At 32.2% G+C, this 26,292-nt stretch overlaps 1 protein-coding gene across 1 annotated transcript; it reads left to right on the top strand.

Annotated features, from left to right (window-relative positions):
* Positions 1 to 13,371: 13,371 nt before the first annotated feature.
* Positions 13,372 to 17,663, top strand: LOC134690043 (uncharacterized). The gene is made up of 2 exons (XM_063550015.1): positions 13,372 to 13,748; positions 17,047 to 17,663. The coding sequence occupies exons 1-2, from the start codon at positions 13,442 to 13,444 to the stop codon at positions 17,661 to 17,663; spliced, it is 924 nt and encodes a 307-aa protein (XP_063406085.1). The 5' UTR covers positions 13,372 to 13,441.
* The last annotated feature ends 8,629 nt before the right edge of the window (positions 17,664 to 26,292 follow it).

Below are 26,292 nucleotides of genomic sequence, written 5' to 3'. Positions count from 1 at the left end.
TTTATATTCAGGTATTTTCTTTAAAAATTAATTTGAATACGATCTTCTTTTTAATATTTTTATTAAGGTTATTTAGGCATTGTATGTGCAATAGAAAGAAATGATAGCAAATGTCTATAACTTTCGTCTTATCATGCACATAACCCTTCCTCTATACTTTTGATTAAATATTAAAACAAAAACCAAGTTTAAATTATGTTAATGGTGTGGACTTGAACATGCATGTATATTTGGCGTTTTTAAGATACATAAAGAACTAAATAGTTTTGATGTAAAATCCATAATAGAGTACTTGATTTTGGTGATTTGTGTTCCCAAGGGCAATTCATTCATCTGAAATCAGCTGTGTTATTATTTCCTTAATCGGAAATATAAGTGATTTAATTTTGTTAATAAAAGCTTAGTAATTGCAACTATTTTCGTTTGAATAGCTCATGAAGCCAAACCTAAAGCAATATCTATCTATCTTTCGAAACCTGGAAACAAATGATCCTTTTCAGCACACAGTCATTTAACCTTCTGTATAAATACGTCGAGTCAAATAAGAGTGGTAATTGAAAGCAAAGTGTAAGTACTTTATTTGGTTTATCATTATCAATATAAAACACCATGAGCAAACACTTTCAATGACAGTTTAAGTGTAATTATAGTTGTAAATTATATTGTCTTTTTACCTTTCAGTACTGGTGTAATTTGTGCCTACTAGGCTGCTAACATAGTTATTCGTATGAGTGTTTCAGAATAAATATATATACTTAACTTTCAACGAAAAAAAATGATTTTACAGTTATATAAAATGTTAAATGAGTATCCTGAAAAAACATAAAACGTAACTTTGAAAATGATAATAAATCTCAATAAACTCACCCAAAAAGTTGAAAATTCCATGTCGAAATTATTGATTGTATGCCTTATGTCCCCAGACTGATGTTCAATGTTTCTGTTATTTGATGCGATATATATTCCATGCAGGTTTTTCACATTGTTTGATATAGATTAATTATGTTACGCAATTTACTTTAAAATTTAGATTGTCAACATGTTTACAATATATATGAATTCATGCCAAGGATGCCAAAATCAATCGATTTCTGATATCATATATGCACTGATATGTATATAAACTTAATTACAGTATAATGTTATATTTTTAAATTACACAAAATTAGCTATCTGTGCCTTAAAAAAAACAATGAAAGAAATATTCAAAATTATTCATCTCTACTTATTGTTATTTAGTGGAACGAACTGGAGTAGCATTGCTAGGTAAAATATAGATAAAACATAACAAAGTGTTTCTCATAAGGTCCTATACAAACTCCAAAATATCAGTGACTTTAGTACATCTTTACCACAAAAATAGTGTTATATATACAAAACCCGTGTAAAAACCATGAAAAGATAAAAAGAAGATATAGTATGATTGCCAATGAGACAACTGTCCACAAATGACCAAAATGACACAAACATTTACAACTATAGGTCACCGTTCGGCCTTCAACAATGAGCAAAGACCATACCGCAGAGTAAGCTATAAAGGGCCCGATAAGACAATGTAAAGCAATTCAAACATGGAAACTAGCGGCCTTATTTATATAAAAAAAAACTATCGAAAAAAATATGTAACACATAAACAAACGACAACCACTTATTTACAGGCTCCTGACTTGGGACAGGCACATATATAAATAATGTGGCGGGCTTAAACATGCTAGCGGGATTCAAACCCTCCCTAAACAGGGACAGTGATTTAAGAACGAACTATAAAAATCAGTTTAAAAAGGCTTAACTCATCACATGGATAGAAATACAAGTGGACGGGGCCGGGTACTTGTACATCCCGACACAGAAAGACACATTGAACAGATCTTAGAGTACTCACAGTTATCTGACAGCTAGTTCAAAGCCACTAACAACTAATTGACAAATCATGCGTCTATGCCTAAACTTTCAAAGGTTTTAAGTAATTTATGGTAACGATAATTCCTGGTTTAATAATTTACCAGTAATACATATATTGCGCGTTCGTTAAAATAAAAAAACGTCACAATAGACACGGGCATAGCGAACGAGCTGTGAAATATAAACACCGTCAGTTAGTGCCAAATGAACATCACCATTTAAAAATGGAAAATTTATAATAGGAAACGAAAAATCGTCTCTTTTGTCGTAAATTTTAGTATGGGGTTGCCCGTTTAAAACCGAACTATCTAAATCCAGGGAAGGACAGTTATTACCGAATAAACTTGATTTATTTAAAGTAAGTTCCTTGGGGTAAATTTCAGCAGTATATTGAGAAAATTCTTGATTATTTAACGAAAAAAAAGTCATCAAGATAACAGTAAGTTTTGTTGAATTTAACAATTAAATGCAATTTTGACGGGTCTTTACTGAGTTTAGTCATAAACTGTGATTCGTAAGAGTACAAGTCTGCTATTAACGGGGCAGAATAAGTGCCCATGGGGATACCTACAACCTGTCGATAGAATTTGTTGCCGAAACGTACATAAATATTACCAAGGATAAAATTAACAGCTTAAATCATCTCATCACACCGCCAGTAATTTTATCTAGCATATTTACCTTTCTCATTAGACATGTTAGAGAAGAAGGCTTTAAATGAGTTGCAGCAAATATATTTGCATTCAGCTTTACCAAACGACCATTCAATTAGATAGGACAAATTTTGTTTAATAAGATAGTGTGGATGTGTAGTGTAAAAAGTAGAAAAATCAAAACTGTCAATAGAGTCAAAAGGACCATCAACAGTACTTAATTTATCTTAAACATCCAAATAATTGTTTACACTCCAAAAATGGTTTATACCACTATGTTCATATATTTTATAAAAAATAGTTTATGATAAGCTCTTTAATAGAACTGTTGTTAATGAACTAGTTAAGAGCACTGAAAGATTAGTTGTAGAACACTCACTAGAGGCCGAGATGAAACGATATGTAAATGGTTTTTTGTGTAGTATAGGTAGCCAATACATAGCAGGGACCTTCAAATGTTCAGAAGAAGCTTTAAGCTTTGCTCTGGTTGTGATGTGTTTGTTTACTGTGGAGCAGATAGACTTGAACGTAGATGAATTTAAAATTTCATTCTTAAGAAGTTCCGTGTATTAATTACGGCATACCACCACCACAATTTTGGCTGTTCCGCCGGTACAAACACAAACCGCTTTGAAAGTTCTTGAAGTTTATTTCTAATTCTGGAAATAGGTGTATTATGAACTCTATTATTTACTTCTAAATTATTTTTCTTCAAAATGTGATATTCTCTTTTCTACCACATTCATACATTTATTTAAATAAGAATCAAAAGATTTTTTATCAGATTTTTCCCCTTTACACCACTTTTTATAAAACGAGGAAAGATCATCTTTGGTGACTTGATGACACTCTTTCCAATCTTTGTTAGATGGGGGACGATATTTTGGTCCTTTTTTTCAAAAAGTCTTTTACCTCTCTGTCCAGGACGATATTAAGGTCCCCTGTAACAACATTGCCATAGGGAACATATCCAAGCTTCAGTTTCAAGACAAGGGAGTATAAATATATATTCACGTCTAATGTAACCGAAGTATAATTAAAAATTAAACTCCTGCTGGTTTTTTTTTGTATGTGCATGCAATTATAGGTGGTTCTATATTATAAAATTATGAAGGTATAAAGTTTTGAACGGTAGAGACGGAGTGCACAAAGCTGAGTCCACAAATGTAACGTCTTCAAATTACAAAACCCATTTACGACGTCGGCATTCCCCCCCCCCCCCCTAAGAAAACGTAAGCGCAACAAAGACACTGGACACTTAGTTTATCACATTACTTTAAACATTCACGTTCAACATATTTCTTTTTATTTTCGAACAAAAAAGAGAAGCAAATGCACATTCTGAAAATATAAATAAATACATGCTAGGAGCAGTGTAATGGAAATAATAAGCGACTGTCGTGGACCCTTTTCAGAAAATAGCCTTAACACGACATTTCTTTAGATTGTAACATAATAGCTGGACGATTAAAAATTTCAGGTGTTCAGTCTGGACTATCGATTCATTTATATGTTGCAGATAATATTAATCCTCTGGTTATGCACATTTGGAATACCAAGTTATTTTGAAAATAAAAAGATTACAATTACATGCTTTTCTTACCGAATATCCCATTTTGATTATTAGTCCTTCCAAATTACTACTTCTTACACATAACGAAGATCATTCCAAACTTATCTACCATGGTCGTTTTGAATTTTTTTTGCGGTAAATTTCATATGATGCGCGAGTCCAAATCTGAACAATTCTATTATAAGAAAATGCGGAAAAAATATGTTGAATTTGTAAAAGTTTTAGGTCAAAACTCCATTTTATGTTAATTTAATGTTACAAGTTACACTGTATTTTTGTCGTTTTCTATATGTCCGTTTCACGCTTTATAGATTAAATTTTAAATTACCTTTAGTTACTAGTAATGTGGATTCTTATGGCATGCATTCATCATTCTATCATAAACAAAAATCTTCAAAAAAAAAATTATAAACACAGTTGTATAAAACTATTTTAAAAGCGCATTTTACAGTTGCCGTCAACTTTATGCACGCCGTTTAGAGTCATTAAATATACTAGATAAGTTGATAAAATCAATTCATCTGCTATTATATTTAATTTTCAGAAAATGACTTTCATGATCTTCAGATTTGTCGATACGCTCTAACGGCCTGTTGTGGTAAAAAGCTGTAAATATACGAGAATATTCATACAGTTGGCTTAAGAATGATATGGTGTCACACTCTTAGAAAATATCGTGTAATTTATTAATTGCAATTTGACCCAGTTTACATAATAATTGATGCCTACCATTGTTTTTAAATATAGATAGGAGATTACCAAGTGTATAATTTATACAATGTTTAACTCGTTGATTTCGATTGATTCCCATGAGACCTATTATGTGGTTGTTTTTTTTATCAATGATATTCATGATATCAATAGAAGAAGTAGTAGATATGTTCCCTTGTCCAAGTATATTGTCATTTACAAGCAGGGGATAAGCTATTTGAAGTCGTTTTATCAAAGACAGTTCGAAAGTTTTACGGGAATTCTTACAACAAACATAAATTAAGTCCCCTTAAGTTTATATAGGTTTAGCTTTGACCAATACTTCCATTATCGTTCTCTGCACTTGTATTAAAATTGTATATACTAATATGCTAACGTACAATCGTATGCATTTATTTTCACATATGGTCTTTATAAATCTTTAAAAATTTATAAAATGATATTTCAAAGGAAATTAATTTAAATTAAATTAGTAAGGTGCTTGCTACAGATGTCTTATATTGAATGCATTTCAATACTGCATATCAATCAAATATCCCTAAGTATAATTTTTGTTTGATCGTCTTTTAGGATAAATGAGCTAATACATATATCTGAGTGTATACAAACTAGTTTTATGACGTATTAAATTCGTTTATCTTAAATCAACTGTTTTTTTAATAAAAAAAAATTACTTGAAAATATGATAGATTATATTAGGTTATAAGAGCTTCAAATAAGTAATATGAGTAATATAACCTTTATTTTCTTTTAAGTCCGTAGTTCAAAAAGCCAAACGAGTGCATACTAATTTTATTTTTTTCATACCAGGAAAAATTATCTGTTAGTAGTAGAGTGGTTTTGGCGCCGGTAAATTTAACGTAGGGTATAATGTGCTTAATAACTGTCAGTGAAGTATGAATATTTCAAATAATAATTAAAATTTTAGATATGAATATAACAGTTCGTAAAATGATCACTGCAAATATTAAAATCACATTATGATTACGAAACTGAAATTGCAAAACAAATACTAACGTTCACTAAACAATATAGACTGAAGCTGCATCTATTGAAAAAAAGAATGAAAATCTTCAAAATCTTCAAAATCTAAAACTTATTCATCACGATATTTCTGAATGCCATCTTTGGCTGTGGAAAGATAGGTGGTTATATCTTGAGAGGAATTTGCAGCCAAACATCTTGACAACTATGATATATATTATTCTTAAAACAAATCGTTATAATTGCATGACTCCGAATCGTTTTTCGGGATTTATTATTATCAGAAACGCTCAAATCTGACTATTTAAAAACTGAGAATGTATAATAACGGACAGAGCTGACTTTTTGATTTTCAATTAAATTGCATTTTCTTAATTGAGTAAATGATTCGTGTCAGTATAAAAGTGAAATGATTCATCATTGATAATCATTAAATGGGCAATTATTAGTTCAGTAACAATGAATATAAAAACAATAATTCCGTATTTAACTACACCTACAATACGATAATAATATAAATTTGTTCAACTGCAAGTTTTAAATTATTTATTCATTACATTTTAACATTGATCATGCAATTTGTAAGATAATGTTACCTCCAGGAAAGAGATAATAACTTTCAATTTGATTAACTTGGTATTAACTTGACAAAAAAATGATACTGGATTTACGGAAAATTTTCTTTTGAAATACTAGTATCCATTTGAATGGTTTCGTTTATGCTTTTAACCAAAAAAGTCGGAATAGTTGTCAGTGAAACGACAATATATCCAAAACTGCACAGGCATAATGCATATCTTCACAACAAAATGTGCCTAAAAAAGCCTTAAACCCGCTAAAAAAATAATCAAAAGAAAAATAAGTATGTCTATGTAATTAATCACGTATTCATTAAATATAGGGACAGGTTCAAGTTGAGCGTCACCCGAGAAACCGGCTTATTTCCGTCGAATGATAGTGTGTGTCTCTTGGGAAAAAAGTTGTGTTTGTCTTCAATGCCAATAATAAGTGAAATATGTTGTCAAAGAAGCAGTAATCGTGTGTAATGGCCAATGTTTAAGATTGATTAGTGTACAAGATGACGACATAAGCAACAATCCATAGATACCAATCCTTTGCTTTGATTTAATTAGTTTTTGAAACAATAATCAAAGAGTCAAAGACTTTGGTCTCTGCATGTACTGATACAGTGGTCACCGACCGATGGTATTTGTTTTATACAGTTACATGTTAATGTTAAAGTTACTATTAGCTATTTTACTACCTAATAAAAAAACACGTCCCTAATGTACAAAAAATGTCTATATTGAAACTGACGGCAAATAGTAAATTCGTGTAAGATACCTTGCATGACTTTACTTTAAAACAAAAACGACAAATTGCTTACGATTAATTACGATAAATTAACTGGTATCAATTTTTGACCGGACGGAAATTCGATTTTAAAAATCAAAGTGTTACGTAATCACTTCTGAATTTACGCTAAAAAATGTTTCGGAATACTTGTACAGTTTCGTTATATTCTTGCGTTCCTCTACAACTTCCAATTGCTTGTTTTTCTAACAATCAGAAACAACCAATTTCCTCTCGAAATATTTATTCCTAAACAAATTGGACAATAGCAAGTTTACAGTCACAAGCGAAACCAACTTGTTAACGTCGGATAAATATTTTGTCTCTGAAGAAGTCCTAATTGCCCATAATACGTGTCATAAGTTGTGAAGGAATCATCGTGCGCGATGTCCAGCGTCTTGGAATGTTTGCCTAAACAGATTTGTGACCCGACAAATACATACACAATAATCAATACATACACATCCTTCGTTTTGTCAAAATTATATATCTATTACATTAATTTCTAGAAACAATAGTTTTAGAGTTTAAGACAAACGTCTCTTCGTGTAATAATAAAGTGGTCCTTGAACGATGTCATTTGTTTAGTAGTTGCATATTTGTTCAAGTTTATTTGTTAGTATTATGTCAACAAAGCTCTGTAATTAATGTTGATGAACCAGAATGAAAAAAAATAATCTTGCTCATTCTTATAAAAGCTTGTATATTTTTGAAGTATGTCCTCGAATATGTTAAAAGGGAGACAAAAGACAAGTCGGAAAAAAATCTGACTACGGCATAGCTATCAACGAAAAAGACAAACAGACAAACAACAGTACACCCAACACAACACATATAAATTAACTATGAGCATTACTAACCCAACTACATACAAGTGCTCCGTAGGGGTAATCAGATACTGATCCACATGTGACAAACTTTGTGTTGTCCATGCGAGTAAAGACCGGGTAATAAGTTACTCGGTAGATGTTTAATGCATATTATACATATGTTATAAATATGTATTCATTCTGAGCCTCGTTTATGAGTCTCGTTTAGACGATACGTGCATCTAGTGTATCAACTTATATAAGCCTTGCAACTATTCCATGGTTGTGAAGACAAAACTACTAACTTTTTTTTTACTTATGATACATGCATGTGTGTGCATGAAATCTAATTCCTTGAGTAAAATAAATGTTTTAAGTTAAATTTTCGTCCAAACAGCATCTTAAGAAATTAACCAATTAGAGCTAATGTTAATAAGTAGACAAAGTGTTACATACTATGTATTTTATGGTTAAAAGTTTTAAATACAACATTAGATTTATTGGATGATAAGCATAGCATAATCTATAAATACGGTGTTCATGCAAATGTTAATTTAAAAAAGAAAATGTGGTATGGTATGTCCACAAGATACCAAAAGACACACATATTTACAACTATAGGTCACCGTACGTATTTAGGTATTTAATGTATAATTGAATACTATCTTTTTTCTTATAGTTTTATTATGGTTATCTAGGCACTGTGTGCACCAGAAAAAAATGACAACACAAGTCTTCACTATTTCGTCTTATCATGCAAACTTCCCTTCTTCAATTAGTTTAATAAAATTAACGGTACCAATTTTCTTGCACAAGAAAAACAGAGGAGTGAAAGACACCAGAGGGACAGGTAATGGTGTGCACTTGAACTTGAATGTACTGTTGCCGTGTTTAAAATAGATAAATACATTTGTAACTAAATGTATATGATTTGAAATCCAGTAGTCAGCACTTTTGTGTTGACTTGAGTTATCATTGATATGTTTATAATTATAGATTTACTGTTAACAAAACTTTGAATTTTTGAAAAAAACCCATAAGGCTTTTCTCCCTCAGGAGTAGATTATCTTAGCTGTATTTGGAACATTTTTGGGGAATTTTGGTCTTCAATGATCTTCAACTCCGTACTCTATTTGGCTTTTTAAACATTTTTTATTCGATCGTCTTTGATGAGTCATTTGTAGACGCAAGTCTGGTGTAGATATACAATCTAAATCCTGGTTTCTATGATGAGTTTATTTGTTCTTTAATTGGGTTGCTGTCTCTTTGATGTATTTCCTGTCTCCATTCTCAATTCTATTATTTTTCTTAATAGTTGAATTTATTGTTGTTCTAGGGAGACGAGCAGGTGCTTTAACTAAAAACCTTAATAAAAAGACAATAGTTAAGACAGCAAGCGTTACAAATCAGGAAAAAAACAAGACGAGCCGCAAAAGAGAAAAGTTTTTGGCCTACTTCTCCTTTGTTCTCTTCATAGTAAAAGTAAATTGGTCAATCGGAAATAGTATAAATCGATAATCATATCAGTATACTGCCTATATAACCTATATTTACGTCAGAGGTATTCGTCTTTACAATGATATGTATTGTTGTTGCTTTGTTATTCTCCTTTTTTGTGTTAAACTGTGTGCTATTATTCAGCATTGACCTCTTGGTAAGGTTCACTACTCTATACGAATTGATCCTACACATATGCTTCTGTATTTCATTAGATAATGTGCATTTTCACTAACTGTGTCGTTTGATTGTCATTCAAACAATTTTTAAATAGAATCCAATTAACTCAGATTTTAGACTAGAGGTCACTGTACGAAATTTAAAACTGTTCTATAGTGTACAGTCATTTGACAAAAGAAAACAACTTACAGCATATTTCATATTAAACAATTATAGAAAAAATATATGTATGCATGCTAGAAACTACTGGCCACTTTACAGCATTCAGCATTCAACAATAAAAGCAACCCATTCCTTATGGCAATATATAAACAAATTGTCCAAATATTTGAATGCGAAAAAACGGCTTAATGTATGTATAGCACAACAAACTAAATAGAAATAATGATAAACTTACACACGAAAACCACCGAATTGCAAATCTCTTACTTTGAACAGACTTTGATCATTTAGTTAAACAAAACGTGTATTGTCATTGTCTTTCACAGTGTAGTTGTGCTAAATAAACTTAACATAGATACAAGGATTATATTTTGTATTTCCGCCAGACGCGCGTTTCGTCTATCAAAGACTCATTCGTGAAGCTTGAATTAAAAAAAAGTCAAATGAAGTTTAAGAATATAGATGACCATCATTCCTAAACATTTGCAAATACAGCTAAGGGAATATATTCCTGCGGTTGAAAAGCCTTTTAGTACCTGAAAAATTAAAAAAAGTGTTGTAACCAGTTAAATTACAAATATGACCATAGCAATGATAACTCGTGTCAGTACATACATGCTGACTACTGGGCTGGTGATATCCTCGTGGATTTAAAATTCCATCAGCAGTGACACCGACCCAGTGTGTGTAAATAAACTCATGATAGATACAAGGATTAAATTTTGTATTTACGCTATGTACGTAACATACTTCAAATACTATAAACTGTGTAACCAAACCGGAATAACTACACAAATAGAAACATTAGTAAACATGTTTATGTCAGAGATCAATGTTGAATTATAATTTAATTGAGTTGTTAAAGGATACTACAAAAAAAAAAACAATATAATACAAATAAACTATAATTGTGTAACGCGGATATATCAAGATTTACAATATGTATAAATAGAAATAAGATGAAATAAATCTACTCTTGTTTTGAATTTTTGTGTGTTTATCATTTCATGTTTCAAATTACGTAAGCAGCAAATTGTATTTCAATTATATTATTATATAAGTATAACCATGTCACAAATGTAAGATAACTAACATATGTTAGTGTGGCGTCCATTTTGCTGCAGTGGTATATACTATTCAATTTGTGGGCGAGTTGAAGCCTTATTCCCTCACTGCGTAGAAATTCAAGTGATGCCATTTCTTAGTTTTCTGTTTTTGATTGTTGTCTCATTAAAGCATTTTCTGTCGCCATTCTCAGTTTTATAAAAGGAAGATGAGTTCCTGCTTTAACAATGCATATTAATGACAAAAATATGATTAAGACGGAAATCACTAAAAATCTATAAAACTAAAACTATAAAATTTAGGTTAGAATGGCCTTTACCGTTCTCCTCTTGACAGTTAATGGAAATTGATCAATCGGAAATACTACAAATTGAAAACAAGATAAAAAAAAAAAACTGCAGTTATAATCTATATTTTAATCAGAAATATTATTAACTTCAATTTTTAGCTTGTTTTATGTTCCATTTCTTTGTTGTTGGTGCTTTGGTTCTTTATTGTTCTCTCAGTAAGGTTCGGTAGTTTAAACAATTGCTCATACGCACATGATTGGTTTAATATAAGAAAGGGTTCATGTTAACCAACTGCATGTGATGTATGATTGCCATTAAGATAACTTTAAAAAAAAATCCAATTAACTTAGATGTTGGAAAATATAGCTCACTGTACGACATTATTTAAACACTAACCGAAGCCTCTTCCGCAAATGAAGGCAACCGTAGTGTAATGCTAATCGAAAATCGTAAATAGATTGGGAGAAAACAAATAAAGGTTACAAACTACATCCAGGGGGAACGTGTCAACTATAAGAGAAAAACAACGAAACAACAGAAACACCGAAGTGCAACAAAAACTAAAGGCAAAGCAACACACACAGACATATACATTGTAACTAGATCATTTAAAAAAAAATGTAAAAACACTTACAACCTGACATATATTAAACAATTATAAGAACAAGTTGAAACAGACAGAAATCAAGACAATATCTGATTATAAGGCGTCTGGTTTGTGCGAGACGGCAAACCAATGAAAGGGTGTTCAAAGTGTAATCACATTTAGACATTAGCATACAATATCCGTTTCACAGATGAAATCGGATATGTTCCGTATGTCGTAGTTCCCAATATCCATACCTTTTCACTAATGTAACATACAAAATTAGACTACTTATCCAAGTTATATATGTGTGTAATAATCACTGAAAAGATTTAAGATTATTCATTCAATTGTGTCTAGAGACAAATGTAAAGAACAAATACATAAAATTTGACAATTGAGATTTCTTTTGCTTGTTTTTGGTTGTTTTGCTGTCTTGTCTGTCTGTTTGGTGTCATGATGAATGTTGACAAACTCATATTTTATTCAGAATAGTAAAATCCGATCTAGCTTTTTCCAATTTAGTTTTCATCAATTAGATAATAAATTGCCAATCAAATCAAATTCTACCGTTTATTACATTATTCATGATATTTTCAAAAAGTTATTTTGGCCAAAAGTAGGTTGTTACAAATTATACAATCATACCACGACAGAAAAATATTAAACTAAAATGAAAGGATATGTAGTATGATTAACAATTTGGGAACCCATTTTTTACATCAGTGGTTATATTTCTGCATGCTAGAAACTACAGGTAACTTTACAGCATTCAACTATCAACAAAACCCATGTCTTATAATAGCAATATAATAACAAATTGTCCAAAAATTCACATGCGAAATAAACGCCTTTATTTATGTACAAAACAACAAACTTAATTTTTAATAGAATTTAATTAAATGAAAATTAAATTCATTTATTGAATTAACATATATACATGTATTGAGACTCGACAAATCGAGTCTTCCTTTACTCTTATCATGCTAATTTGAGCATGTGACAGCCGAGTAGTAAAAGTCCGTGCAATTTAACGGTCTCTTTTACCTTGAAAACTGAACGGAGAGGACGTTAAAAAATTAAGAGAAAGATTTTACATACACTGTCAAGATAAGTATTGTTTTAATAAGTTTATTTAAGAATTCATATTTTAAATCTGATTCGGATTTAATGATTTTATTTATGTTTGTTTTTATTTTAATATTTAGATTAACTTATTACTTCGTCGAATTAAATATGCGGTTGAGCCACGTGGCATTGAAATTCTAAATGAATATTTTTTATTAGTATATGCATTGCATAGACATGTTTAATTTCACAGTATATTTATCCTTGATGCAGAATGTTAAAGTACACCTGTTATAATGCGTAGAGACAGGTAGGTGCATGTTTACAGGTTTAGTTGATCATAAATAATTTATATATTTTACATATCACAATTCGTGATGTACATGTACCGGTAAAAAAAAAATATAAATAAAAAATATATGTTTAGATAAGAGACAATATAAGGAATTAATTTATTAAGCTCAAATGACAGTTGATATATATGAATAAAATGAATACTGAAGTCGATGCATTGAAACTGTTACAAAAATAAATCAAATTAAAAGACAGAATACTAGCTATGTGATGTTAGTAAGTACTTCAATTTTTAACCTATTTTGTTTATACAAATGCCTATAATTGGTCGACGAAGAAATGGGAATGGGCGCGTACGAGTGCCCGTTGTTGAAGCGCAACCACCAGAGAGGCGACGCGGAAGGAGAAACCGTGCAGTTGCTGCACCAAGAAATCAAGATGTGGGGGCAATTGTTGGTGAAGTACAGGTACAAGCACCTCTTCCTCCACAAATCCAGGCTCCTCCTTTGCCAATTGAAAGACAACCTGCCTTGCAAGGTCCTGTAGCACCAGCAATGAACGTACAAGCGCCATTTGCGCAAGTTGAAATACCAGCTCCTGTGCCAATGCCTAATCAAAATGGTGTGATAAATAATGATCCTATGCTTATACCTAATCAATCAGAATGTGATGTTTACGTATCCCAAAATTTGAAAGAAAAAATGTTGAGTAGAGAATTTATAGATTTGTCATTACTTCTTTATCAAAATTTTATTAGCCAAGTTGACAGACCTCAAAATGTTATAAGTTATGATAATGCAGCTGGTTCACTTGTAATTACATCAAACATAAACAGCAAAGTTAAATCTATTCAAAACATTGAGTCATGGACTGATGCATTTATAAATTATATGAAAATATTCATTCAACGTTTTCCAAATTTAGCTAGTGAATTGACCACTTATATGTCAATCATTAGAGGTACACAAGTGTCTTTTGAGAAGATTTATTGTTATGACCAGCAATTTAGATTAAGAATGGCAAATAATCCTACAAGATCTTGGTCTTCCATTGATGGCATTTTATGGTACACCGTCATAGCTAATGGGGAACCGGAGGGTAATACAATTCAACAGACAAGTGTAGGTAATCGACCATGCTATGATTATAATTTCAAGGGAGCTTGTTATCGTCAAAATTGTTTTTACACCCATTTATGTATGAAATGCGGAATGGCCCACCCTTTCGCTGGCTGTCAACAAGTAAATAGCAGCCAGGCATATGCTCGTTCTCAAAATGCAGCCCGAGGCACATATCAAAATAGAGGTGCTAGAAATTGTGCACCTAGAAGTCAAACAAATTTTCAAAGAGGAGCGAATTTGAATCAAGGATTTAGACCTCGAGGAAGCAGATTCCCTTCCATTCGAATGGCTGCACCACATACATTTAACAATTAAATTTTATATTTTTCAGAATCTGTAATTAATCCGTTGGACATATGGTGTGTTGGCTTTACTCCGATCAATATCACAGAATCAAATAAACTTCTTTTCAATTACCCAAATCAATATGATGCAATGATATTATGCAAGGGATTTTGTGAAGGATTTAGGTTAAATTATTTTGGACTCCGATGTAGGATTGAATCATAAAATTTACATTCAGTCATCCAAAATCCGGGGGTGGCATGGTAAAAAGTCATGAGTGAAGTAAAAAATGGTCGCATAGCTGGTCCTTTTATGACTAGACCTATATCTAATCTAAGGTGTTCTCCTATAGGTGTCATTCCTAAAAAAAAACGGGTGGATTTAGTTTGATTACGCACTTATACTTTCCGCCGAATTTGAGTGTAAACGACTTTATTGATGAAAAATTTACTACAGTAAAGTATTCGTCTTTTGATAATGCTATTGATATGATTAAAAGATTGGGTTCAAATGTTGAAATTGGGAAAAAGGACATTAAATCCGCCTTCAGATTGTTGAAAATCTATCCGGGGGACTTTGATCTATTAGGGTTTAAACTTAATGAATATTATTTCATAGATAAATCATTGCCTATGGGGTATTCAGAATTAAATTGCTTATTCGAAAAAAATTCAACTTTTATTCAATGGGCTGTCATGACTGAGTCCAATTCAGATAATCTTGATCATTATTTGGATGATTTTTTATTTGCTGGTAAAAGCAATACTGAGGATTGTAAAAATTTGATGAATAGTTTTGATAGGGTATGTTGTCGTCTTGGAGTCCCAATTGCTCATGAAAAAACAGAAGGCCCAACAACAAAACTTAGTTATTTAGGTTTGCTTATAGACACAGAAAAAATGCTTATACAAATTCCGGAGGACAAAGTATTGGAGTTAAAGTCAAAAATTAAGTGGGTATTAGGTAGGAAAAAGATAACTTTAAGGGACCTACAATCTTTGTGTGGGTCATTAGCTTTTTGTGCAAAAGCTCTACCTGCAGGCAGAGTATTTAGCAGACGAATTTATTTGGCAAGTAGCCAGGCAAAGAAACCACATCATTATGTCAGAATCACAGAAGGCATGTATCAAGACTTATTGGTATGGGAATTGTTTTTAGACAAATTTAACGGTATTAGTTACATGCTCGACATTGATTGGACTTCAAATTCAGTTTTACAACTATTTACTGACAGCGCTGGTGGTTCAACAGAAGGGTGTGGCTGCTTTTTCCAAGGTAAATGGGCTTTTGTAAATGGCCTGTAGAGTGGTCTGGTACTGAAGTTCTCAGGGATATATCATATTTAGAAATGATACCTATTGCACTATCTGTTTACTTATGGGGTAATCTTTTTCAAAAAAAGAAAATTTTATTTAATTCGGATAATAATGCCGTGGTTGAAATTTTAAATAAGAAGACGTCAATTTCTATACGAATTATGAACCTTGTTAGACACATAGTATATTGGTCATTATTAGGCAACTTTCACATTAAGGCACAGTTCATTCCTGGTTATACAAATATAATTGCAGATTGTATTTCTCGTAAAAAATTTCAGAAATTCAAAAGTCTGGCTCTAACAGCAGATACACATCCAGCTACAATTCCGGGGGAATTTTGGAACATTTTAGACCAGAAATAGCAAAGTTATTGGACGCCTCGAATTCTCAGAATACATGGAAAACGTATAATAATGGACTGACTTCATTTGTTTCATTTAGATTAAAAGAAGGTTTAGGAAATACATGGCCACCCAGTATTTCGCATTTAGTTAACTATGTTGCTTATTTATCAAAATTAGGATATGCCCCTGCAACGGTTAAGGTGTACTTGTCAGGCTTAAGCTATTATTTACGAATAAATGGGCTCACTGATTTGACTTCATCGTTCATTATACAAAAAATGTTGAAAGGAATGGACAAATTATATGGCGTAGTGGATAGTCGCAAACCTATAACTGTAGAAATATTAGCTCGATTAATAAACTCGTTGCTATTTGTCTGCTCTTCAGTATATGAATGTACTTTATTTAGATCCATGTTTTCATTAGCATTTTTTGCATTTTTGAGAATCGGTGAAATTACAATTAATAGAAATACGCAACATGTCATTAACAATGATGATGTAAATGTTTCACATCATTCACAATCTGCATATATCACAATTCCCTTTTCGAAAACAGACCAAAAGGGTTTATCCACAACATTAATAGTTGAAAGTTTTAATCAAGTAGATATTTGCCCGGTGAGATTGTTATTAAAATTTATTTCAATCAGACACCAAAACAATGGACCATTTTTTTATTGATTGTAATCCAAATGAGTACAACACGCATTCATTTCGAATAGGAGCAGCTACACATTTTGCTATGAACGGTCATACTGATGAAGAAATTATGACTTTAGGTCGTTGGAAATCTGCATCCTTTAAACATTATATAAGAATTGAGCTAACCAAATAACTTATAATTTCAGCTTGTCTTAGTAATGAAATATGGATTATTGGTTCTTCAATAATATGCAGTGCTCGTGATCACTCGGAGAACAGACCTTCAGGTAGTAATTTAGGTCTTTTAAAAAATAATAATTGTTTTTTGCGATGGGCAGGCAAATCTGGTATGAAATGGGACGATGTTGTTGGCACAGTTAACAGCATCATTAATGTATGCAACAAAATTCCACATGCGTTGATATTGCATTGTGGTGGGAATGACATAGGAAATGTACCATGTGGTGCTCTGCTATATCATGTTAAATTCACAATAGCAATTCTGTCTCGCATGCTCCCAAATTGTTCTCTTATATGGTCAAGAATTCTTCCCAGGCGATCATGGCGTTACTCAAGTGATGACCATGCCATGGAAGCTACAAGAAAGAGAATAAATAGGGGAGTGAGATCTTATATACTCAAACATGGAGGATACGTTATCAAATATTCAGATTTTGACGATCGTCATCCAGCGCTATATTCTGACGATGGAGTACATTTATCATTTATTGGAAATGATATTTTCTTGAATCAAATTCAGTCAGCACTAGAAACATTCATAAAGTATCCACATTGTGTTGTATTTCCCCACGATCATCTTTAATTTAAAATAAACAGTTCATAACACTAGAAGCCCGATTTCAGTCTGAAACGGCCATTTTGGTCTGATCACATCTTGATTGACTGGATTTACCGCTAGAGAAATTCGTCAAGATATTTCAGATCGTTTAGTCGCCGTTCAGATCGATAGCCTCATCAGGTAAATCAGTTCGTTAAGGCGTATCAAGACGGAAAAGACTGAATCGTCTAGCGGGTTGTTTGGACCCGTTAAGACCATGTCAGACCAAAACAGACCATGGATACAAAGTTACGTCAAGATGTTGTCAGACCGTGTCCAGTCGTGTTCAGATTTTAATCATTTGGACACAAAACGAGTGAAACTTTCCATTGTTTAGCAGGGGTTGCCCCCCTTTTAAAAATAAAATAAAAGTTAGAAAGAAGACGGTTTATGTTAACTGAAAGTCTACCACGTCCCTTTAATCATGTTAATTAAATAAAAAAAATATTCAATTTGAATTCTTACTACATCCTATTTAACATGTTTTGTATATATTTTAAAAAGTAGCTCAAAGTCATACTGCTGAACAAACCGCCGCGAAATAACATTTATGCATTGAATGTAAGCACCTGAACCTTTATATTAAAGGTTTACAAGTGATTACAATACATGTTTTTGCAATTACAGACTGTCGTGGGTGGTGAAAAATTTGTCATGATGACGCAATAGATCATTTTTACACCCGTATTAAATAATCACTCATGCGTTTGACTTTCCATCTTCATTTTTTAATTAGTCTATAATTCGAGAGCCTTTTATAAAAAAAATATTACACACCAGAAGACTTTGTTAAAAGATAAAGTTTGAATATTATAGCAGAAAATGGCCAGTGTACCTGAAGTACATTTGAAGACCAGGTTATATATATTACATGAATACAGCATAAGAAAGCTGGTTTAATTTGAATTACTATCCATTAGGGACATTTTCCGACGATAATTAATCAAATCTGACAAGTTTGATTAAAAACGGAAAATACGCCCGTAAACGATTTAACGTTACCGTACCCTCTTTACTTGTCGCATGTCGGCATCTTCAAATGGCCAATTTATTTTACACAAATTCGTTGACATGCCATGATGGTAGATGGACACTACAGCACAATATAAGCTGAGCTGGAAATTACAATTGGTGAGTAGAAATGAATAATATTTTAAAACATGCCTATCAGACATGAGAATAATCATTGATCCGGCCAAGAGTTTGAAGGAAAGATGTTTACATTTTTTACATTTGTGCATACATGTATGAATTGACTTTCTAATACAACACATTCTTGTACAGTAACTTGTTCAAAGGCAAAGTAAGAATTTGGGCTTGTAAAAAAAATTGTTCCTGTGATTGGACCCCCCCCCCCCTTTTGGAAGATCAATGCATGATTTGAAAAAGGTACATATAAACTATGGTTTAAATCCCCCCTTTTAAAAAGGGCTGGATACACACCTGTTATTGCCTAAACCATTGTGTGTATTCACAATGGCTTGGTTGTGGGGGGGGGGGGCTATTACCAGACATAACCCCCTGATGGAGTAACCCTAGTCCAAATAATTATGACGTCTGGCAAGGCTATTTTATTTTTTTTCTGGGACGCCTTCCTAGGACGTTGTAGGAAGGCGTCCCAGAATTTTTTTTTAAATAGCCTTGCCAAACGTCATAATTATTTGGACTAGAGTAACCCTACATATTCATATGTATGGTATGTTTAATAATGTATTAATATCTGTCACGTCCTAAAATTTGTATGAAATATCTGTCACTGGATTTTTTATAACTCATAACCAACCAATCTTCACATGTATTTTACAATGATGATGCACCTATTTATATAGCCACTGGTGGGTGATGTACAATAATTATAATTTATCACATATTTGTTATGAATACCTTCAAGGCTTGGGTTTGCATATGCAATAACCTCTAAATTGCCGGGGAAAATAAAAGAGTATATTGATATTGTACCCTGATTCCAAATGATGTGACATCATTGCGTCCTTAACGACAATTTTTTGCACTTTTGTGATAAGAAATTTAAGATAATTTTCCAGGCATGTTTCATTAAATTGCAGGCGCGGATCCAGAGGGGGGTTCCAGGGGTTGGAACCCTTTCTCTTTTTGAGGATCAATGCATTGGAATTGGGAACCCCCCTTTGTCCTGGTTTTCAAAATGGCTTGACTCGCCCCTGAATTGTTATCAATGATTTGTTTTGCTCTAAATTTTGTAGAACTTAAATATAACATGTTATAATCTATGCATACCATTGCTTTGTCATGTATGTATTAATATTCTACAAATTCTATTTTGAAATAAAAAAAGTATTATTAAAAGAATTTGTTGAATTATTATTACTACAAATATCACAAATCAAATACATGTAGTTACTGTAAATTCAGAAATTATTGCTTGCAAATTATTGCGAATTTTTCATTTTAGACTTAAATGCGATTTTAATTTTTACGATTTTGTGAAAAATCCTGTTTAATTCATATAAAATATCACAAAATGTACGTTTAAATTATTGCGTTTACAACTCAGTCGCATTTTTTGCAATAATAAAAACCTCACATTAATTTCTGAATTGACAGTAGTATATAAAATAGTATTAATGCTATTGACTTAATATTTAATTTTATACATGTTATAGAAGTCGCATGTAATACAAGTTATAAATACTTAATTCTTAATGTATATTTTTTTTGTAGATAAGATATCACATTGGTTTGAGAATGATTCCCAGCAAGATTATGAAGGGGCATATATATCATATATACATAGGAAATATATAGTGTCACTAAATTACTCTCATACGGTACCTCACCTCTGTAGCTGTAAATTGCGAAACGGTGGATTCATTCATAATTTTGGGTTACTTATTGCAATTGGAAATAACGTTGATAAAGCTAACAGCATTATGCCAAGATGTTGATGGGATGTTCTGATTGGACAAAAAGGAAATTGTGAATTGAACAAATAGCAAACTTGAAATTCATAGGAAAAAAAGTAGGAAATTGGAATAATGAAAATTCATAGTTTCAGTGATTATCTTACAATCATCATGCTCATTGTCAATACTACAAGTGCATCATCATGATCATATATATCTGAATTCACCTTGGATAATTATACATTTAAAATAAGAATTTGGATATAAAAAGAATTTCTGTGCTGGCGTTGCTACTGTTGGCTTCATGTACCACCAGCTGGGAGTGTTAAACCTTTTTGACCTTTCGTGAGGGTCTGTCACGGTCCGTCACTATTGGTTAGTGTCATATATGCATGATTATGGAAGTTTCACCAACCTAGACAAGCTTTACAGCCCTGGCACGGTTGTTGGTTGGACTTAGACTCAAATGACAGCTTGCTGTATACATTTGTAGTTCAAATAGTCTGAATGAATCTACATGTATGTTGACAATCTTCTAAATTACTGTTCATTCTGAAACTGGCATTTTATACTAGTACATGTAGTAGTCGAACATATTAAACAATACATGTACTTCAAAGTATCAATTTATTTTGTCTCGCCTTACTTGAAAGTCATGAAAGTTGGTTGTATATATGCAAGAAATATGTATTACAGTCTTGGGGTGATGATGTAAGCTATTTTTAATAGAGCTTTACATTTATAAAAGCTAAAAGAGCTGGATGTGTGGTTCAGTGAATGAGTGTAAAATATACTGTTACATTTTTTTACATGTAATTGGATACATTTTATTGTATATGAGTACCTTGCAAGGTCTACTTGTCTATCAGGTTAGGTTGACCTGACCTTAATTTTATTTCATGGATAATTTAAGTGATTTAGGTTATTTCAGTTTAATACAATGTTAACATGGTTAGGTTTGTTTCTCAGATACTTCGTAATGAAATTAGAGACTGGAAATGTGGAATGTGCCAATAAGACAACAACCCGACTACAGAGCAGACAACAGCAGAAGGTCATCAATATTTGAATTGTTTCTCAGAAGCTGTAAGCTACATTGAACATGTTGGAAACAAACATAATTTTTTTTTTGCCTAAGGAGATATGGTATCAGGGGTGAATCCAGCCATTTAAAAAAGGGGGGGTTCCCAACCAAAGACAAAAGGGGGGTTCCAACTATATGTCCCCATTCCATGATCGTCCAAAAAAGGGGAGGTTCCAACCCCCTGAACCCTCCCCCTGGATCCACCACTGGGTATGAATTTTGATGAGACGACTTTCATAACTTAAACTATAAACCATGTAGACTAAGTGATTTTCTTTTTAGTCACTATATAATAGGTCACTGCACACCCTTCAGCAAAGACCAAAAACTTAAACTTCATGATGAGCACCCTATAAATGGCTCTGCTTGGGAAGAGCTAGGCTTCTAACAGAGTTAATGTAAACAATTCAGACGAGAAACCCAACAGTGATGACATCTTGATTTATACTAGTATACATGAGCTACAAACAAACAAATATGTGATAAACAGCAATCAACAAAAACACTACAGACAAAAAATTAAGGGGAGACTATTTAAATATAAAAAAGAAGATGTGGTATGATTGCCAATGAGACAACTCTCCACAAAAGACCAAAATGACACAAACATTAACAATTATAGGTCACCGTACAGCTGTCAACAATGAGCAAAGCCCATACCGCCTAGTCAGCTATAAAAGGCCCAGATAAGAAAAAGTAAAACGATTCAAACGAGAATAAATGAACAAAAACAAATATGTAACCAAGGATTTGTATAGTGTCTCACTATACAAATCCTTGATGTAACACACAAACAAACGACAACCACTGAATAACAGGCTCCTGAATTGGGTTTATTTACTTTAATGTAAAGTAAATAAAATTAACTAATGTCTTGTACAAGTATTACCCTGACGTTCCGTGAAAATTGTTTTCAAAAATTTAATTTGTCCATAATTCTTTTATGTAATAAACTTATTTAAATAAATTCAGACCTTCCCTTGTCTGATCACTAGCATGGCTAAAGGTATTACTCCCAGATGTATTGGCAGGTGACACCTCCAGGTATTCAAGCGATTTCCTGTCGGACTTGCAAGTTCATGCATCATTTCACTTCTGTCAGTGTACACGACCGAAAACTTGAATCTTTCCATTTTAAACTTTCAGGTGCATAGGCTCGTGCATAGGTAATCATTTGATAATATACATCTCTGTCCTGCGTGTCCGATAGTGATACACTAGTCATTACTGTTTATAAATAACATTTCTGGTGTAAAGAATATTATTCATAAAAATTTAAATAATTCCAAAAAAGAGATTTGATAAAATAAAAATTTGCTTACACATTTTTTCCAATGGTAAATTTGGGGAAATTTAAGTACTCGTTGTCAAAAGTGAAGGCCAGTTTGAAACATACAAGAAAAATTGATTTAACAAAAATATATATATACGCACTTAACGACCATTCTTTTATACGCCTTGATAGAAAGTTACGGAACTATAGATAGTTGCAATTTAAAATTATATACATTTTTACATTGAACATAAGAAAGAAATCAAATTGAGAATGGAAATGGGGAATGTATCGAAGAGGAAGCGGAAGGTCACCAACAGGTCTTCAATGCAATGTAACGAGAAATTCCCGCTCCTGGAGGTGTCCTTAAGCTGGCCCCTAAACAAATAAATACAAGTTCAGTGATAATGAACACCATACTAATTTCCAAATTGTACACAAGAAACTAAAATTTAATAATACAAGACTAACAAAGACCAGAGGCTTCTGACTTGGGACAGGCGCAAAAAAGGCGGCGGGGTTAAACATGTTTATGAGATCTCAACCCTACCCCTATACCTCTTGCCAATGTAGTAAAGTAAACGCATAACAATACGTACATTTAAAATTCATTCAATTCAAGAAAAGTCCGAGTCTGATGTCAGAAGTTGTAACCAAAGAAAATAAGCAAAATGACAATTAAACATAAATAAACATGCATTTTGCCTCCTCCCTTTTTGGGAAAAACATTGGTTGCTTATATAGGGAAGCACTGAACCGTGACTGGAGCGGGCCCTCTCTTAGTATAATGTATTATAATGTGAACATCGTTCTGAAGTACTGTATGCCAAATTTTTTGTTCCAACATGCACGTTATATATATGCTACTGGACGTCCCAAGAGAATTTTCTGTTCCGACATGCATGTTACCAAGAGATGTGAATATTTTCTTGGAAAAGTATTCAGTAACAAAGTTTCAAATTAATATCGGGATTTATTTTCTTTCTTGGTATATTCAGTAACAGCAAAAAGAATAACTTGACTGCTTGTCCGCTAAATTGGGCTGTTCTTGCCAGATAAAATACTTATAGTTATATAACTCGAAAAACTTTTAATTTGTATTTTTTATTTTTTTTATTTTCATCACTAGATAGCTGAAATTTATTGGGAAACTTGCATTTCGGGCATATTCTTTGCTTCTAAGCTCGAATTAAAGAGTTTTATAAACTTTTTCAAATGTTGAATACGCAACAAAATCTCCAAGTATTATTTAAGTTTCTGGTAAAAGGCGTTTGATTGGGTATTAGTTTGAGGTAGGCGTGTTTTCGGAAATATTCCTCCAATCAGACCTATTTGACATACATGTGTGCGCTGATGCGTGTACACTGGCTATTGTAACGGCACGTGTGACTGTCTCATATCGAAATCTGTCGAGCGTGACCAATGTTTATTGTAAAAAATTTTGTCATGTGGTCAAATTATTTGACATACAAGTTTTAAATTTGCATTTTGAAAGATTATTTTCGGAAGTGGTCCCTTTATACTATTCTAAAATGTTAGAGAAAAAAACAAGACGTTACAACGGAGAATATAACCTGAGAAAACTATACTAGTCTACTAGCATAATAGTCAAAGATATAAAACATGTATTATATGGCTCTGATATTAAATTTAACGTGTTCTGGAAAATTTTGACAAAATATAATTGCACGAATTTTTAATCGATCGCTGACCTTTAATTCTAGAAGTGACTTGTGACTGTTATAAACATGCAGAGACAATTCTATGCATTATGGTTTAAGTTTACAATGAACACACTATAGTTATACATTTTTCTTTTAAATATCAAATAGACAATCACCTTTCGGACAGACTTGCTTTTTCTTTCTTTTCGTAAAAATTATCATTCGTCCATTTAGAGACATAAATTACAAGTTATATATGTCTCTGGTTTATTATATTTGAATACTTCAAAAATGCTTCAAAATACTATGAGCTTGTATTGGGGTCCCAACCGATCACAAAAAAAAGGGGCGAGTTCCAACTATATGTCCCCGTTCAAATGCATTGATCGTCTTAAAAGTTTATGACTCAACGGTTTCCTCCAACAATATGGTTTGATAAATTTCTTTCGAAGTTCATTATACTTTTCACATAATAAAATAAAATGATATTCATCTTCAATTACTTGTTTATCACACATATTACAAAATCTCGGATATGTCTCAATATTATAAAATCGACAAGTTTCTATATTCAAACAGTGAGCAGATATATGCGGTATTTACAAATGAATGGTTTTATAAATATAATTTACAGCATGATCTTAATAAAATTGTTGGGGTCAAATACATCTATGCAACATACATTTAGGCGAGTCTTCAAAAAATAGTACATTTCACTATTAAAGCTACCGTTTAATCTATCTTTGAATTCAAATTAAGACAAATTCACTTTTTTTACACCCTGATGTAACCGTATTTTTAAAGTGTTGTCATCCGTATCAATAAATTGTTTAATAAAATTGAAGTGCATGAGTATTATTAACGTCTAGGATAAGTGTGAGATTTCTCTGTTGATGGGAATAAACAAAATTTAGCTGAATTTGTATTATTTGAATTAATGAAAAGGCAAGCTAGTGTGTGTTTGAAATGATATTGTTGAAATGGATTTGTAGCATGAAAAATGTGTGTAACTGATTTTACGTTGACTTGGACTGCGAATTTGAAAATAATATATTTGTGAAATCACATTCTACAAGATGACATATTTTGTAAGTACGTTATACTCTATAACCTTTCATTCTAATTATAGTATCTTTGAAATGCATTTTATAGCGGACTATGCGGTATGGGATTTGCTCATTGTTGACGGCCGTACGGTGACATATAGTTGTTAATGTCTGTGTAATTTTGGTTTCTTTTGGACAGTTGTCTCATTCGCAATCATACCACATCTTCTCTTTTATATTTATATAGCTATTACTTGCAACTGCCACATGTACATGTTCCAGACTCGTGTCGCTGAAAGAGGTCTCCTTTCAAGTTTGAAAATAGGTGGAAAAAAGCCACACCCACTTATAAGATATATACATGCTCTCAGTCTGACTGTTGCATTTTGAACAAACGAGTGAAAGTCCAGCGCCATGTAGAACAAAATAGTTTCAACATTCATTTATCATTATCATGATCTTGACCTGCATGGATATATGCATTTAACTTGCAACTGTACGGTTGAAAAAACCGGTTATTGATGGCTGCACAAAAATCTTTAACCTCAGACAAAACATGAAATTAACTGTTCAGGAAAAACGAAGTCCATCTAGTAGTAAAATACGGAAAAATGAAAATAATTATATGCAAAATTTTCCCCTGGATACTGTGTTTTGGACATAAA

This window comes from Mytilus trossulus, chromosome 11 (assembly GCF_036588685.1).
Source record: "Mytilus trossulus isolate FHL-02 chromosome 11, PNRI_Mtr1.1.1.hap1, whole genome shotgun sequence".
Taxonomy (NCBI): domain Eukaryota; kingdom Metazoa; phylum Mollusca; class Bivalvia; order Mytilida; family Mytilidae; genus Mytilus; species Mytilus trossulus.
The sequence above is the reverse complement of the archived record's forward strand: the minus strand, read 5'-3'. Positions and strand labels throughout refer to the sequence as shown.

Bases quoted from the DNA above. Each gene is read 5' to 3' on its own strand.
- LOC134690043 (XM_063550015.1), top strand. From the start codon at position 13,442: ATGCCTATAATTGGTCGACGAAGAAATGGGAATGGGCGCGTACGAGTG. The intron at 13,749-17,046 runs GTGTGATAAATA...TTATAATTTCAG, and splicing joins GCCAATGCCTAATCAAAATG to CTTGTCTTAGTAATGAAATA.